Source organism: Papaver somniferum, chromosome 5, assembly GCF_003573695.1.
Source record: "Papaver somniferum cultivar HN1 chromosome 5, ASM357369v1, whole genome shotgun sequence".
NCBI lineage: Eukaryota > Viridiplantae > Streptophyta > Magnoliopsida > Ranunculales > Papaveraceae > Papaver > Papaver somniferum.
The window spans coordinates 132,045,283-132,061,430 of record NC_039362.1 but is presented as its reverse complement, the minus strand read 5'-3'; the positions used below and the strand labels follow the sequence as shown (position 1 = coordinate 132,061,430).

General features: G+C 39.3%; 2 protein-coding genes across 2 annotated transcripts; one reads left to right on the top strand and one right to left on the bottom strand.

Moving 5' to 3' along the window:
- Positions 1–10,577: 10,577 nt before the first annotated feature.
- On the top strand, positions 10,578–12,590 carry LOC113277817 (probable purple acid phosphatase 20). The gene is made up of 5 exons (XM_026526807.1): positions 10,578–10,776; positions 10,993–11,287; positions 11,361–11,935; positions 12,133–12,221; positions 12,309–12,590. The coding sequence occupies exons 1-5, from the start codon at positions 10,633–10,635 to the stop codon at positions 12,490–12,492; spliced, it is 1,287 nt and encodes a 428-aa protein (XP_026382592.1). The 5' UTR covers positions 10,578–10,632; the 3' UTR covers positions 12,493–12,590.
- A 94-nt stretch (positions 12,591–12,684) lies between these two features.
- LOC113279613 (F-box protein At1g47340-like) lies at positions 12,685–13,254 on the bottom strand. Its single transcript, XM_026528293.1, has one exon. The coding sequence runs from the start codon at positions 13,252–13,254 to the stop codon at positions 12,685–12,687; it is 570 nt and encodes a 189-aa protein (XP_026384078.1).
- Positions 13,255–16,148: the final 2,894 nt, after the last annotated feature.

Genomic DNA, 16,148 nt, shown 5'->3' with positions numbered 1-16,148 from the left:
TGGCCATGCCGCCAAGCCCTAATTTTGGCCACAACGCCAAATCCTAGACTTGGCCATGCCGCCAAGCCCTAATTTTGGCCACGACGCCAAATCCTAGCCTTGGTCATGCCGCCAAGCCCTAACTTTGGCCAAGGAGCCAAATCCTAGCCTTGGCCATGCCTCTAAGCCCTAACTTTGGCCACGGCACCAAATCCTAGCCTTGGCCATGCCGCCAACCCCTAACTTTGGACACGACGCCGAATCCTAGACTTGGCAATGCCGCCAAGCCCTAACTTTGGACACGATGCCAAATCCTAGCTTTGGCCATGCCACCACGCCACAGGCGCGGCTATGCCACTATGCCATTAATAGGCGCCATTACGCCATTATGCCACTACTGACACCAACAAAAATGACCATAATCAACGGCCACCTTCTCTCATAAATTACAATCTCAGTCGTCCAACTTCGCCGCGGAGTTAACCGGCCTATAACAAGTCTCAGGTGACCAACCAAGACTAACCCAATAGCGTCACACGCCATTTTCCTACGAAAAGTCTCATGACTTAACTTGCCACACATGATTATCCGTCATTTAGCTGGCGTACGATTAATCATAATAGCTAGGTCTTGCACATAAGGCCCACTCAGCAATCTGCTGCACATTTTACATGAAAATACTCGAGACATCAAACATGTCACAAACTTGGGGATGCTCATCAGGGTATTGGTATGGTGGTTTACAGCGTACGGCGTGCAACACGCCCATTAATTATAAGAAAGTGTCAGGAAAGTGGGAAGTTAGTGGCGGCAAGAAGTAGTGGGTGTAAACTAACCTGTTTCCTTCATAGTGGGGACGTGGTTTCTATCATTTACACATTACCCCACTTCTCCACCACTCAATCACTCCCACTTCCTACGAAATCAGGGTGTTATGCGATTTTTTTATTGTCGTTGTAATAATAAGGATTCGAACTCTAAGACTGGTGAAGATTAATTTAAAGAATTAATAATAAAGGGAGAGTTACTGGGTCTAGGATTCCACCGAATTCATATCAATAGGTTCGATATTTATTATCAGCAATTATCGCTCAATAAATAAAATAACATTGACTCTTATTTTGCCAAGGTAGATCCTCAAAACATTAGTTATAAATCGTAAGCATGAGACATCAAACATTTAAGCAAGCATGACCCATCAAATAAAATGATAACTAATTAATCAAAATCATAATTCTATTTAATTAGTGCAAAAGTCATATAGAGAACAAAATAAATTCACCCATGTATGAAATTCGGATTCATCCGTCGACCCAGTGTAGGGGTTTAACTCCTCATATTGTAGGCACGCTCAAAATTCATTTTTATTGCTCAAAAGTGCTTACAAGAGGTGAAGAGATAAGAAAACTAAGTTTCGCAACGCTGTAAATCTGTTACAATGAAAATTACAGAAAACTATTGTTTTTATCTGTCGCAGAAAACTGTCGTTCCTGGTGGAAAGAGTGACAGTTTTAAACGACAGGCTACAAGCGTAGTCTGTTCTTCTTCTTTTTTTCTTGCAGCAGCAGAAAAATCTTCTCTGCAACCCTCTAGTCTTCTCCCCGACTCTCGATGCCCCTTCAATGACTCCCACAAACTCTATTTGTACAACACAGGTGATTGTCTTCCACAATAACTCCCATAATCTCGCCATAACTCGGTATTATTTTTCACTGCCAGGATATGGAATAATTCCTTTTTTTCTTCACTTCTTTACGCTTGAATGATCTGTAAAATCTCTCCTTATCAATATTATAGAATCCCAGTCAATATATATTCTTACTGCATGTATATTTCCCTGTTTATCTCCAAAATAACACAAATGTTTATTCCATGTTTAAGTTTGTCACGCAACTGCAGCATCCATAATCTCCTTTTTTATATCCTATATGCTTCCATCACGTTTCCAACACAGCAAAGACCGATTAAAACCCAAACCAACTTCAGTTATACTCGCGATAGCATAGAAATTCCCGTGACTATCTTGCTTTCTCTGTTTTCTTCCAATCGTGAGAAAATCTATCCTTTTTCGAACCAGAGGTGATTACCAGTCCTGTTTGACTTTGACAACTAATTTCTAACCAAAAGAAACGAGAGAATCTCAACAGAATCTAACAGAAATCAATCCAGAGTATATCGCAGATGAAGAACTATATTCCCGCCAAATTCTGTTTTTTGTGTTTTCATCAATCGGTGATTATCCATCCCTACTTAACTGAATCAGAGCATATTACCGTCTCTGTTTAGGCTCTATGAACAAACCCATTTGATTTCAGCCATTTAGTCTCACTCAAACACCTCCGAAATCGAAACCCTAATTCTGCTGTCATTTTCCCGCCAAAAGTGAAATTTGAATTGTTGAAGATGAAGTGCCCTGATCCAAAACACGGGCGCATGTATCAATCTGGATGCCTGGGGGTGCCCTTATCCAAAATGAGGGTGCCTTTAACGCCTTTTCTGTGGTGCCTTTAACACTTGTCCTTCGGGTTGGTAAACGCACTTTTCGAGCAACTTTCTCCATAAGAGCTTATTTCCTTGAAAACACATAAAACAAGTTTATTAGTGATAAAATGAGTCCCAGCTAATGTATTTATGGGTGAAAATGCGTCACACTTGGGAGTTCATCAAATTCCTCCACACTTACATTTTTCTAGTCCTCGAGCAAAACAAAAAATTGACCCGCGACACAGTTGGTCATATAATAAGAGAGAGACAGACCGCTACACAGCTGGTCATATATAAATTTTTTTAAGACCCGCTACACAGCTGGCCATAACATGCAAAAAATGAAAAAACCCACTACACAGCTGGTCATAACCCTAACAATAATAATCAATTTTTTTCAGACCCGCTACACAGCTGGTCATAATTTATATAATTTTTTAGACCCGCTACACAGCTAATCATAACATGCAAGAAAAAAAAAACCCGCTACACAGCTGGTCATAATCCTAACAACTGTAAAAAAAAAATAAAATTGGTAGACCGCTAAACAGCTGGTCATAATATGCAAGAAAATTCCTGAAAAAGAAAAATAAAATGTTAACCACTCCCCCGCACTTAAACATTACATTGTCCTTAATGTAATTGACTCATCCAGTGCAAAACTTAAGATGGGAAATCCATAAGATGCAAAAAAAAGTAAACGAAAGTATAAAAATAAAAATACACCTACTGGAATGTACAAAAAGAATCCCCATAAACTAATAACCTGAAAACTTGGGGATCAACCCAAAATACAATATTTACAAACGACAGCTTCACACTTATGTCATGAAAACGCGGAGACACTGAAACTATCAAAAACCAAGATTTACCCTTAAACCAAGTTTTTACTGCACATGGTAGTGCGTAAAGAACAAAATATGGGGATTCAACTGAGACTGAGGAATTATCAATCGGATCATGCACTGTATCAGGAATAGGCAAGTCCTCTGGGTATTTAGATGCAAAGTAATCCAACAACACTCTAGAAGCACGCAATTTTAACCCTAAATTAGGAAACTTTTGGAAGTCTATGGGTCTAGAAACATCCTCTAAGTTGGGTGAATTATCTTGTGGGATGGATTCATCTATGGAATTAGTCAAATCATCAACACAATCATCCACAGGGTCATATTCAAACTCTGTCTGGAACAGAGAGTCACTACAAGACTGACCATCATCATCATTAAATAATTTTTGGCATTCCAATAATCTCAGTCTTTGTTCCAAACTAGGTGGTGTGTGTTTATAATACTTCTCATATATCTCTAGAGGAGATTCTTCACTTACCTCATGTGGAGCAGAAACTCCATACCATTTCCTACGCTTATATTCAGCAAGTGTCATCTCAGATGAGGTTTCCTGATAATTTGACTTTCTACGCTTATATTCCGCCAGCGTCAGCGTAGGTGACGTCTCCTCACAAGAAGTCATCATCCTCAAAATTTCCCTGAAAAGAAATACTAAAAGAAACGCATAAAAAGGAAAAAAAATCTAAAAAAAATGAAAATATTGTACAAAATTAAGAAGCAGTTAAGAAGCAAATCCCAGACCAATTTTCTATGTCTGCAAGAGATTCCATTTTGTAGCAGTGTAACCGTATCAAGCATGCACAAGATTATTTATTGGTCGTACCCATCAGTGGGCTTAATCAGTGCCTTAGACCTAGACAGTTTAGAGTTGTGCTTTGCTATCGCTTTGGTATCCCACTGTTCGTTGAGAATGGATTATTCCCAAGTTGTAACAAATTTATGGATATATTTGTGGATCACGCGCTTCATTGTGCTAAGGATATCGGCCCTAAGTTCCGACATGATTTTGTTCGTGATGTAGTCGCTGACATTTGTTACAAAGCTAGTTTTTCGGTGCGTAAGGAAGTTTCTCTGGGTTTTCTGACGAAGGACGACAAAGATTTGAAACCTGCTGACATTCTTGTGCTCAACTGGGAAAATGGCAAGGATGTTTGTATGGATGTCACAGGAGTCTCTCTCTTCACTGGTGATGGAATCCTCTCTTTCGTCTCCGGAAAAGCTATATCTAGTGCGGTCTCACGTAAACACACTAAATACTTGGACAAGTGTGTTTCCCATGCTTATGGTCTGGGTGTCTTAGCTTTTTCTACTCTAGGAGAATTGGGTGAGGATACTTTATGTTTTTTCAAGCGTCTGAAGAACTGTTTGGTTAGTAATGACGCTGGTAGTGGTTATGATAGTTTTATTTTTCATAGATTAGGCATTGCTATTCAGAAAGGTGTTGGAGCCCGCTTGTTGCTAGGCTTCCAAAACTAAAATCTTTGTTTAATTTGTAGAAAAGAAAATTATTAAAAAAAAATAAACCTAAAAATTAATCTAAAAACAAATCCGCGTCGGCGGCGCCAAAATTATGCGATTTTTGATTGTCGTTGTAGTAATAAGGATTCGAACTCTAAGACTTGTGAAGATTAATTTAAAGATTTAATAATAAAGGGAGAGTTACTGGGTCTAGGATTCCACCGAATTCATATCAATAGGCTCAATATTTATTCTCAGCAATTATCGCTCAATAAATAAAATAACTTCGACTCTTATTTTGCCAAGGTAGATCCTCAAAACATTAGTTATAAATCGTAAGCATGGGACATCACACATTTAAGCAAGCATGACCCATCAAATAAAATGATAACTAATTAATCAAAATCATAATTCTATTTTAATTAGTGCAAAAGTCATATAGAGAACAAAATAAATTCACACATGTATGAAATTCGGATTCATCCGTCGACCCAGTGTAGGGGTTTAACTCCTCATATTGTAGGCACGCTCAAAATTCATTTTTATTGCTCAAAAGTGCTTACAAGAGGTGAAGAGATAAGAAAACTAAGTTCCGCAACGCTGTAAATCTGTTACAAAACTGTTACAATGACAATTACAGAAAACTATGGTTTTTATCTATCGCAGAAAACTGTCGTTCCAGGTGGAAACAGTGACAGTTTTAAACGACAGACTACAAGCGTAGTTTGTTCTTCTTCTTCTTCTTCTTCTTTTCTGCAGCAGCAGAAAAATCTGCTCCACAACCCTCGGGTCTTCTCCCCGACTCTCGATGCCCCTTCAATGACTCCCACAAACTCTATTTATACAGCACAGGCGATTGTCTTCCACAATAACTCCCATAATCTCGCCATAACTCGGTATTATTTTTCACTGCCAGGATATGGAATTATTCCTTTTTTTCTTCACTTCTTTACGCTTGAATGATCTGTAAAATCTCTCCTCATCAATATTATAGAATCCCAGTCAATATATATTCTTACTGCACGTATCTTTCCCTGTTTATTCCCTTTTATCTCCAAAATAACGCAAATGTTTATTCCCTGTTTAAGTTTGTCACGCAACTGCAGCACCCATAATCTCCTTTTTTATCTCCTATATGCTTCCATCACGTTTCCAACACAGCGAAGACCGATTAAAACCCAAACCAACTTCAGTTATACTTGGGATAGCATAGAAATTCCTGTGACTATCTTGCTTTCTCTATTTTCTTCCAATCGTGAGAACATCTATCCTTTTTCGAACCAGAGGCGATTACCAGTCCTGTTTGACTTTGACAACTAATTTCTAACCAAAAGGAACGAGATAATCTCAACAGAATCTAACCGAAATCAATCCAGAGTATATCGCAGATGAAAAACTATTTTCCCGCCAAATTCTGTTCTTTGTGTTTTCATCAATCAGTGATTATCCATACCTACTTAACTGAATCAGAGCATATTACCGTCTCTGTTTAGGCTCTAGGAACAAACCCATTTGATTTCAGTCATTTAGTCTCACTCAAACACCTCCAAAATCGAAACCCTAATTCTGCTGCCATTTTCCCGCTAAAAGTGAAATTTGAATTGTTGAAGATGAAGTGCGCTGATCCAAAACACGGGCGCCTGTAACGATCTGGATGCCTGGGGGGTGCTCTTATCCAAAATGAGGGTGCCTTCAACGCTTTTTCTGGGGTGCCTTTAACACTTGTCCTCCGGGGTGGAAAACGCAGTTTTCCAGCAACTTTCTCCATAAGAGCTTATTTCCTTGAAAACACTTAAAACAAGTTTATTAGTGATAAAATGAGTCCCAGCTAATGTATTTATGGGTAAAAATGCGTCACACTTGGGTGTTCATCAGGGTGCGTTCAATTATGACTTATATAAATAGGTTTCTACCTATTTCGACCAGACAGAAGAGTTTAGGTTAATAACAACACATTATCCAGAAAAACACCAAAGAACTAATAGCTTACATTCCGCAAGCCAGTTCCACATTCTGATACAAGTCATAAAACAGCCACACCTTCAGAATCAACCATTCTGGTCTCAACACCTTCTTTGTTTCCCTCCCTAAGACCAACCCTTCTCCTTCACTTTGTGACCGAAGCAAGACTGGAACGACCATTTCTTGGTTTTGGCACGGATTATACAGATTGATCTCTTGAATCTAAAGCACTGCCGTGCAGTGCATTTATTTAGGCCTAAGATTCGTTTCTCATTAACACACCCAAATTTACCAAAACCGGCAGAAACAATTTTTACCCCAAAAAAACTGGCGACCACAGTGGGAGATTAATCTCTCGGTTGCGAAGCCAATTTCTCAATTTTTCATTCCAATCTTCCCAAACTCAAGATGGTAGATCTTACGTCTAAATTCAATCATTAACCAGAATTGACTCCAATCACCAATCCCAACTTTCCGCTTCATGACGCATCCCGGCCATCCCAAACACTTCCAAAGCCGCCAATGCTCGAAATCCAATCTCCATGGAAGTGGAAGGTATGGAAAAAATATTAGAAGATGTTGTCGCAAATCAAGCTGATATTGTCAATATGCAAAATGAGACGTTTTGTCTCTTAAATAGTATGGCGTACCGGCTGCAGCAAGAGCCAACAAAACATTCGCTTGGAGAACGCCACCAATTTCAGAGATGACACAAAAATGTTGAATCCTTGTTTGAGGCCTGTACCTCCTCCAATGACGATGCTAACAGAGTATGTGGCCGTATCGAACGAGAGCAAAAGGGAATGGCCAACACCAATGTAAGCGCAGTCAACATGTCCCATGGCATTACATCCTAGCACCAGCAGCAGAGGCGTAGTAAAAATTCCCTCCGGCGTAACGCCTCCTATCACCAGAGCCAGAGCCGCTGCCACCCTTCCTGATGTTTTTTTCGAGCATAACGCCCCCAATTGCTACTAGAGCTAATGCCACTCCTCCATCATAACGAGAGACTGGATGATCCAGAGGAAGCCAACCCCCTATTACCATTGCTGATTTGATGGAAAGACAATAAGTTCTCGCTAAGGCTCAGACAGACATGGATACAAACCAGAAAGAGATACTTATTTTCCTCAAGACACTAACAGAGCGGCTTCCGCAAAAGTCACGTCAACCCCAGATGAAGCTGACATGAAATACTTTTAACACCCCCGGCGTAAGCATTTCAGCAGGATGCACCTTTATATATGAAGAGGCTCGTGTTGCTCCTGAACGCCCTTTGGAAAGGAATCAGCAATGCAATTTCATCACACATGAGGACCTGGAACGACTTCTCCAAAATCGAGGCAAAGAGAACCCGATGGACATGCACCAACATCAACCTCCTTATCCTCCTAATGTGCAAACAGTACTGCCTCCGACTTCAACATTGTAATCGACAAGACTTCTGAGAGTTGCAAGGGAAAATGAAACAGAAGAAGCGTATTCTTTCCCATGAGGAGAAAACACGACTTGCAGACCAACACTATTTGTGCGTCGTCTTCTCATCTGCCATATTGTATCAACTCGTTTTTCGAATTCAATGGCCAATGGCACCCTCAATGGAGTTCGTTCCAGGAGCCGCTTTAACATTCTCTCCAGAAGACGCTCCGCTTCAACGTTCCTCCAGGAGCCGCTTCAACGTCCTCTCCAGAAGCAGAAGCCACTTCAACACTACTCCTTCCTGCCAAGGATCGTTTCGTAGCCACCACTTCTTCCCACCAAATATTATGTCGTAGCCGCCACACTCCTTCCTTTCAAGGATCGTGATCGCAGCTAGCCTAGGTTCATAGTTGTGTCCAACTTTTGTCTCATCCCGCCAAAGATCGTGGTCGTGGACAGTTTTACTCGCTTACACATCCAGCCAATCTCTTTGCTTCCATGGATGCCCGTGCAATTCCAGCCGACCTATTTTATTCCCACGACAATGTAGTTTCTTCTGATCATAGCTGCTACCAAGAACTGTTGTTGCTCGTTTGTTGATACCAGCCAGAGCTTCACCATAGTAACAACCACCACAAAGGTAATTCGTACATCTCCATATTTTAGTTTCACATAGAAGAAGTAATAGAGTCACCAGTGCGGATGCAAGATGATGATATCTTTATTATGGTCAACCCACCGACCATACAAGGTACAAACATGTGAACCACACTTGGGTACTGAGGCTCTAGACGGAATCCCTTCACTATCAAAGCTCAGAAGACACGATCAACCAAAAAGTCGTAGCCACGACAAGGTCATCTACTCTTCAAAGGTGTAGTGTAAAGATATCATCACCTCTCTGTTTGGAAGGCACCTACAACACTTTACGAGGCCGCGACGGATCCCAAGCCTACTTAGAGAAAAAAACTTCATTAACTAAAGATAAGGGCGACTGGGGACTACTCATCGCAGTCCATCCCCGAAAACAATCAAAGATTCATGAGATAACTCCAGAGACGCGGCTGAAACATTTTTCTTGAAGAAACAGGGCGATCCATGATTAACAACATAACTCTCTCACTTCTGCCTCTTTGTTATCCAGAATATTTCGTCCATATGATGTTCCAAGCATCCCAGCATCGCATCCAGGGAGTACAATAAGCTTGTATCAAATCCCAGAGGTGTGGATTCAAGGTGATACAATGAAAGTAGGCTACACTTGGGAACTGAAGCCTCCTTCAGGTTTAAAAGTTTAAACGCAGTCACCACCTTACCAACGAATGCAGTAGAAGCACATCTTCCACGAGAAAATAGGCTCAGAATAATTACACATGGGGAGCATGGGATTCCTTCACTTCCCTCAACCAGGTTATTTCTGATGTTAACATCGTCACTGTCGAAGATTTACGAGCCGCGGGAATTTCTCAACATGAAGTTGTACACGTGCATCAAAGACTCCAAAAGCACGTCGCAGAGATATTCATATATCCGGCTACGCCATCGGATCTAAAGTGTAACTGGAGACTTCTCATCGCACTCCATTCCATACAATAGTCCAAGATTCAGAAGATGGTTCAAAGGATGCTGCTTGGAATAAAGTCCTTAAAGACTTGATAGAAGCACGTCGGAAACGGAACGCCTCTCGGCTCGTCTTCTTCACGCAATGGCTCTGGAAGATTTTGACCATACAAGCATCCACATCATATCATCATCGCAATCAGAAAGGCAAGAATAAGCATGTAAGCTAAAGAGCCAGAATAAACATAATTTCATTCCGGTCAACTGTCAGGAGTTTAAAGAATATTTTAATTGCGGATCAGCATTCCAGACACAGGCTCAGCTTTCCAGAAACCAAATAACTTAAAGTCAAGGACGGATCAACAACGCAACTACACTCTCCAAGATTAGCCCTGGCTTGGTCACTGCCGAGCATATATTTTATCCATCCATCCCAGGAGTGCAATGGAGTTTGGTAAATTTTGAAATCCACTGGAGAGGTTAGATGCTCATTCTTCTGGAGTTAAAACCTTAGTATACATTCTGGAGAAGATCGATGGTACTGTTGTATAACAGTACAAACCTTTTTCTCGGGTTTAACCAAACCCATTAGTCAAATATTTGCATTTAAAAGTACTCAAAAACACAACATAAAGTGTGGGTATGAACTGGTGGTTGTTTTAATCTGAAACTTTGGTTCCCTAATATGTTGTTGATAATTTGATGTAATCAATAGATAATCACGTCTTCTTCTTCAATTCCAAAAATCTTATTCATTCATTTTCTTCTTGGATTTTATTCCTATCTTTTCTTCATTTAGTTTTTCTCCATTTATACTCAAATAAAAGCAAAGATATTTGTCTAATTATTTGCTGTTCTAGTCAATCCAAATACCCAATACTGGTGATTCATCCTCTTCTTTCTTGTTGTGCTTTCTAAAATGGCTGATTGTTGGTTTTTTTTAGGTTTAGTCATTTTCGCTTTCGTCATTACAAGTGTCTTTTCTTATGATCGCCCACCAGCGAGAGAAACCTTATCACTTGACCATTTATTTGATGATATTTCTCCATCCTCTCCTCAACAGGTACACTAATTCCCGTTACTTTCTGATGAAATCTTTCTAGTTTTCTTCTTCTTTTATAAGAATATATCGTTTGTATCGTTGCCACAATTTCTTTTGTTAATCTATATAATTGCATGTATATACATCAACATCATACGTGCACATAATATATTTTTCATGTGGCAAAATCCTTGCCCGATCGAAATAAAATGAATTTTTTTATTGGATTGGTTGCAGGTTCACATATCTTTAGTTGGACAAGATAAGATGAGAATAACTTGGATAACGAAGGATCATGACACTCCGGCAACCGTGAATTATGGTACAACGGAAGGGAATTATGATTTATCTGCGACCGGTACTGTTTCAAAGTATCAGTTCATGCTTTACAAGTCTGGAGAAATTCATGACGTTGTCATAGGGCCATTGAAACCCGATACTGTATATTACTACCGTTGTGGGTCTGACACAGATCGTGAATTCAGCTTCAAAACTCCACCGTCTCAATTTCCAATCAAGTTCGCGGTTGCTGGTAAGAATCTAGGATTACAAATACAAACTCTATATTTTTGAAATCTCTAACAAGTTACGATGGACGAATGTAGGTGATCTTGGCCAGACAGGATGGACGAATTCAACCTTAACTCATATCGCGGCATCAAATTACGATGTTGTGCTCTTACCAGGGGACTTATCTTACGCGGATGTTCTCCAACCAATGTGGGATAAGTTTGGACAACTCGTAGAACCACTTGCAAGCAGCCGTCCATGGATGGTAACACAAGGCAATCATGAGGTTGAGAAAATCCCAGTGTTTCATCCTGAATCATTTACAGCTTATAATTCTAGATGGCGTATGCCCTACGAAGAAAGTGGTTCGAATTCCAACTTGTACTACTCGTTTGAAATTTCTGGGGTTCATGTTATTATGTTAGGGTCTTATGCAGACTTTGAGTCTGACTCCGACCAATACAAATGGCTCCAAGCCGACTTGGCTAAGATCGACAGGAGTCGAACACCATGGGTATTTGTACTCATCCATGCACCATGGTATAGTACTAATGAAGCTCACCGAGGAGAGCCTGAATCTGTTGGAATGAAGGAAGCCATGGAAGAGTTGATATATAAAGCTCGTGTGGATGTTGTTTTTGCTGGTCATGTTCATGCCTACGAGCGTTTTGTAAGATTTCTTTCTATGATCTTTTATATTATTGGTATGGTCAGTTATCAGAGTTCGTTGAAGCTAATAGTAACACTACATTACATAACATTTATTATGGAAGGTCAGTAGAGAGCTAGAGATAATGCTCAGAAGTATGAACTTGTTTTGGCTCCATTGGTCGACTAACCTATACTTATTTATGATGAAATGTGCAGACTCGTGTCTACACTGACAAAGCTGATAATTGTGGTCCGGTGCATATAACAATCGGAGATGGAGGCAATAAGGAAGGCCTTGCTAGCAAGTAAGCTACAAATTTATCTGTGTAGTGAAGAAATCTCAGAGTAAGAATTGTGTTGTTTAAGTTAAATACATTTTCTTGTTTGTGCAGTTATATGGACAAGACAAGTATATCAGTGTTTAGAGAGGCAAGTTTTGGACATGGGAGATTAGAGGTGGTGAACGAAACTTACGCATCGTGGACTTGGCATCGAAATCAGGATGACGAACCTGTTTCTTCCGATACTGTTTGGTTGAAAAGTTTGTCAGCAGATCCTGCTTGTATGAAGCAGTAGTATGAATTATTTATCCAGTACAGGAAGCCGTCTGCATACACCCCATCTTTTTCTACCACACTGGTTGGTATGTCATCTGCATTTCTTTTCTTCCATGAATTTCCTCCACTATTTACTGTTAAGACAGTGCATACAATATATTCTACCACGTTTTTCGGTATAGCATAACCCATTTCATCCTCTAGTTCAATTTCAGATATCTCTCCTATACATATAACGGGGTAATGGATGAATAATGGTATTTCTTGGGTCTACTACATCAAAGTATTCAAATTCCATGAATGGGGTTAGAGTCCATGGTGTCATCTGTCCAGTGGTAGGATTGTATATACATACTTTCCCATCATAATCATACAAACATGTTAAACCATTAACAGTGCTAAAATTGAACTGAATATCTTCGAAATCACCTAAAGGGGGTGCGTCTCTTTTGAACCTTTGATTTTGCACAAATGAGACTGTTTCACTAGATAAATTTGTTGTGAGTAAACATACCTCATTCGCACCTTCAACTGTGACACAAATGCACGGATTTGAGCCATGTAGAGAAACATACTTTTTCTCTTCGATCTTCGAGAGCCATTCTTTAGAGACGCCTTTGAAACGTACTATTGATTTGGTTGGAACTTTGCTCAATATCTCCTGGATTATATCTTCGTTAGCAGAGTATGAAACAGTACTAGGAGTATGAATCTTTTTGTTTTTGTTTTCTTTAGTAGCTCTCCCTCCGGTTCTCTTTGTTTTCTTACGCGTCCTCGGCATCTTCTCAAAAAAAAATGGTGAACTCGCTTCTCTCTGTTATTTCAATGGAGTTTTTTCTTTTGATGGTTAAACAAAGAAACTGGTTTCGTGGGATAGTGGGGTAAATGAAAAGAAATATTTCACAAAATATCCGCTTATTTTTGGGAACTGAATACACCGAAATATTTGCCACTATGCTAACCGTATAAGATCATTTTGTTACCAATCTAAATGTCTCTTTGACAAATTCGTTGGATTTTGTTTCCCATCTAACGTTACTTTGACAAATTCGTTTGATTGATTTTGTTTCCTTAAGAAGCTAACTGCACAACCATGTGCACTATGTATGTACTCATCATGAACTTGTGCGTACAACCAACAATGGCAAAAACTTTGTGAATGCGGTAAAAAAAAAGGTCTATCTTAATGTAGGATGTTCTTTTCTTTTTTTTTAAATAAGAAAAGAATTTCATTGATTTAAGTTATTGCATTACAGGAGATATGTCTTTCTCCGATGATGCTACCATGAATTCTGGGAGATCATTATACCATTCACACTGACCATTAGCTCTGACATCTTCTAAATCTAAATCAAGAGGAGCTCCTTGGAGAATATGGAGATTGAAGGATGACATAACTCAAAAAATGCTTTCTCTCAACATTGCAGGCTCCTACAACTATGTGCCAAAACCAGCCAATTCTGCGGCTCATTCTTTAGCGGCACTTGCTTTTACTCACGAGCTCTAATCTCCCTGCTAGAATTGTCGGCCCCTGGGATGTAGACAATTACTAGCTCTCCCTCTTTTTACTTTTGGATACCAAAAAAAAAAAGAAAAAAGCTCCAATTCCAGTGTCTTACTTCCCTATAAACTCCAACATTTCGCGTTTATAGTTATCGTTTGGGATTTCATTTTTATACATGGCGATATTGAATAGTGGTAAAGGACGGTGTTTGTCTAGTGTTTTATTAGATATGCATGTAAAGCGATTAGTTGGGTCATTCTGCGATCATAATTTGCAGTTAATTTTAAGGCCTTCGGCTTTCTAGAATGTGTAATTTAGCACTTGAAGCGCGCATTTGATTTTGATTGAATGACTATGCAATTTCTGGTTTGTTCACTATATCACTATATATCAATTTTCATAAATTATAACCAAGTATAAACCAAAAATAAAGATCAACCAAAGCTTGAGAAAAGTCAACCAAAGCGTGAAGAAGCTGCCATTGAATTTTCTAGAAAGAAGGTTAGGTGCTGTGGACATTTTCACCCATTATCTGCTTCCAAAAAAAGATAATGTCCCATTATCTCCCGGAAGGATCATGACTCTATATATGGTTGCGATATCATCTCCCAAAAAGGAGCAAAATACCCTAGGGTTTCAGAATAAAACAAACATATAAAATTGTGTGTATCCAATATTTTCCATTGAGATTCATTAAATATGGGTCCACTTGACGAGAACCGTGGCACGTTGAATCTGTAAAACTTCTCCATACTTGAATTAGATTTCCAACGGGTTATTAGATAAGGAAGACTAAAATAGGGGATTCAATCCTTATCAATTAGATTTCCAATCTATTAATGGCAACTGCAAGATGAAACTTAGCTTATATAAAGACAACTCTCTTTATTGATGTTTAGAAAATCTCTCAAAACTAAACACAAGCTCTAATCTTGCTCATATGATCAACCACAACTTTGGTGATCATATATATATAGAATTATGAATTCCTTTTCCTAGTCCTATTACCTTATTAAATGTCTTTTCTTTTCTTAGAACTAGATGACTTCTAATTCCCTTAGGATTACATCAATTTCCTAATCTTGTCCTAACCAGCTTGTTAGTGACTTCTATGTTGAAGTTAATCCAACATTTTCCCCGTTAAGCTTCAACCTTACCCGTGACATATCTTGTACTCCAATCAGTTGTCTCATTTCTTCAAACTTGATCCGAGCTAATGCCTTTGTCAATATGTCTGCTTTCTGCTCAGTTCCTGGTATGTGTTCAACGTTGATGATCTCCTTCTCAATACATTCTCGTATGAAATGATACCTTTTGTGAATGTGTTTCGTCTTCCCATGAAACACTGGATTTTTAGTGAGTGCAATTGCAGACTTATTATAAATCTTGATGAGAACCTTTTCAGGTTCTCTTCCTTTGATTTCACCCAACAGTTCTTGAAGCCATATTGATTGTTTAGCTGCTTCTGTTGCGGCCATGAACTCAGCTTCACAGGATGAGAGGGATACAGTGTCTTGCTTCTGTGAATACCATGTAATAGGTGTTTCTCCTAGATAAAATATATGACCAGTTGTACCTTTTCCATCATCTTGGTCAATATTATGACTGCTGTCACTATACCCAACAATTCCTTTTGATCCTCCTCGACCATACTTCAATCTACAGCTGATTCTTCCTCTTAGATATCTCAATATCTGCTTTATTACATCACCATGAGACTTGCGTGGACTCTGCATATAACGTCTTGCTACTCCCACAGAGAAAGCCAAGTCTGGTCTTGTGTGTAACAAGTATCTAAGGCATCCAACATTTCTTCTATAACTAGTTGGATCAATCTCAGCTTCTTCTTGTGCCTTTGAAACTTTAAGTCCAAACTCCATTGGTATCTCAGTTGGATTACAAGTTTCAAGTCCTGCTTCTTTCAGAATTCTCCTTGGATAAGCTTCTTGTTTAATCTGAATCCCATCTACTCCTTGATGGACTTATATGCCAAGGTAATAAGTGAGTTTTCCGAGGTCTGACATCTCAAACTTTGATGACATTTTTCTCTTGAACTCATTGATCACCTTAAGGGAGTTGCCAGTCAAAAATAGATCATCTACATAGACTGCAATCACAAGAAGCGTTCCCTTTTCTTCTCTTCTGTATACTGATGTTTCTTTAGAGCACTT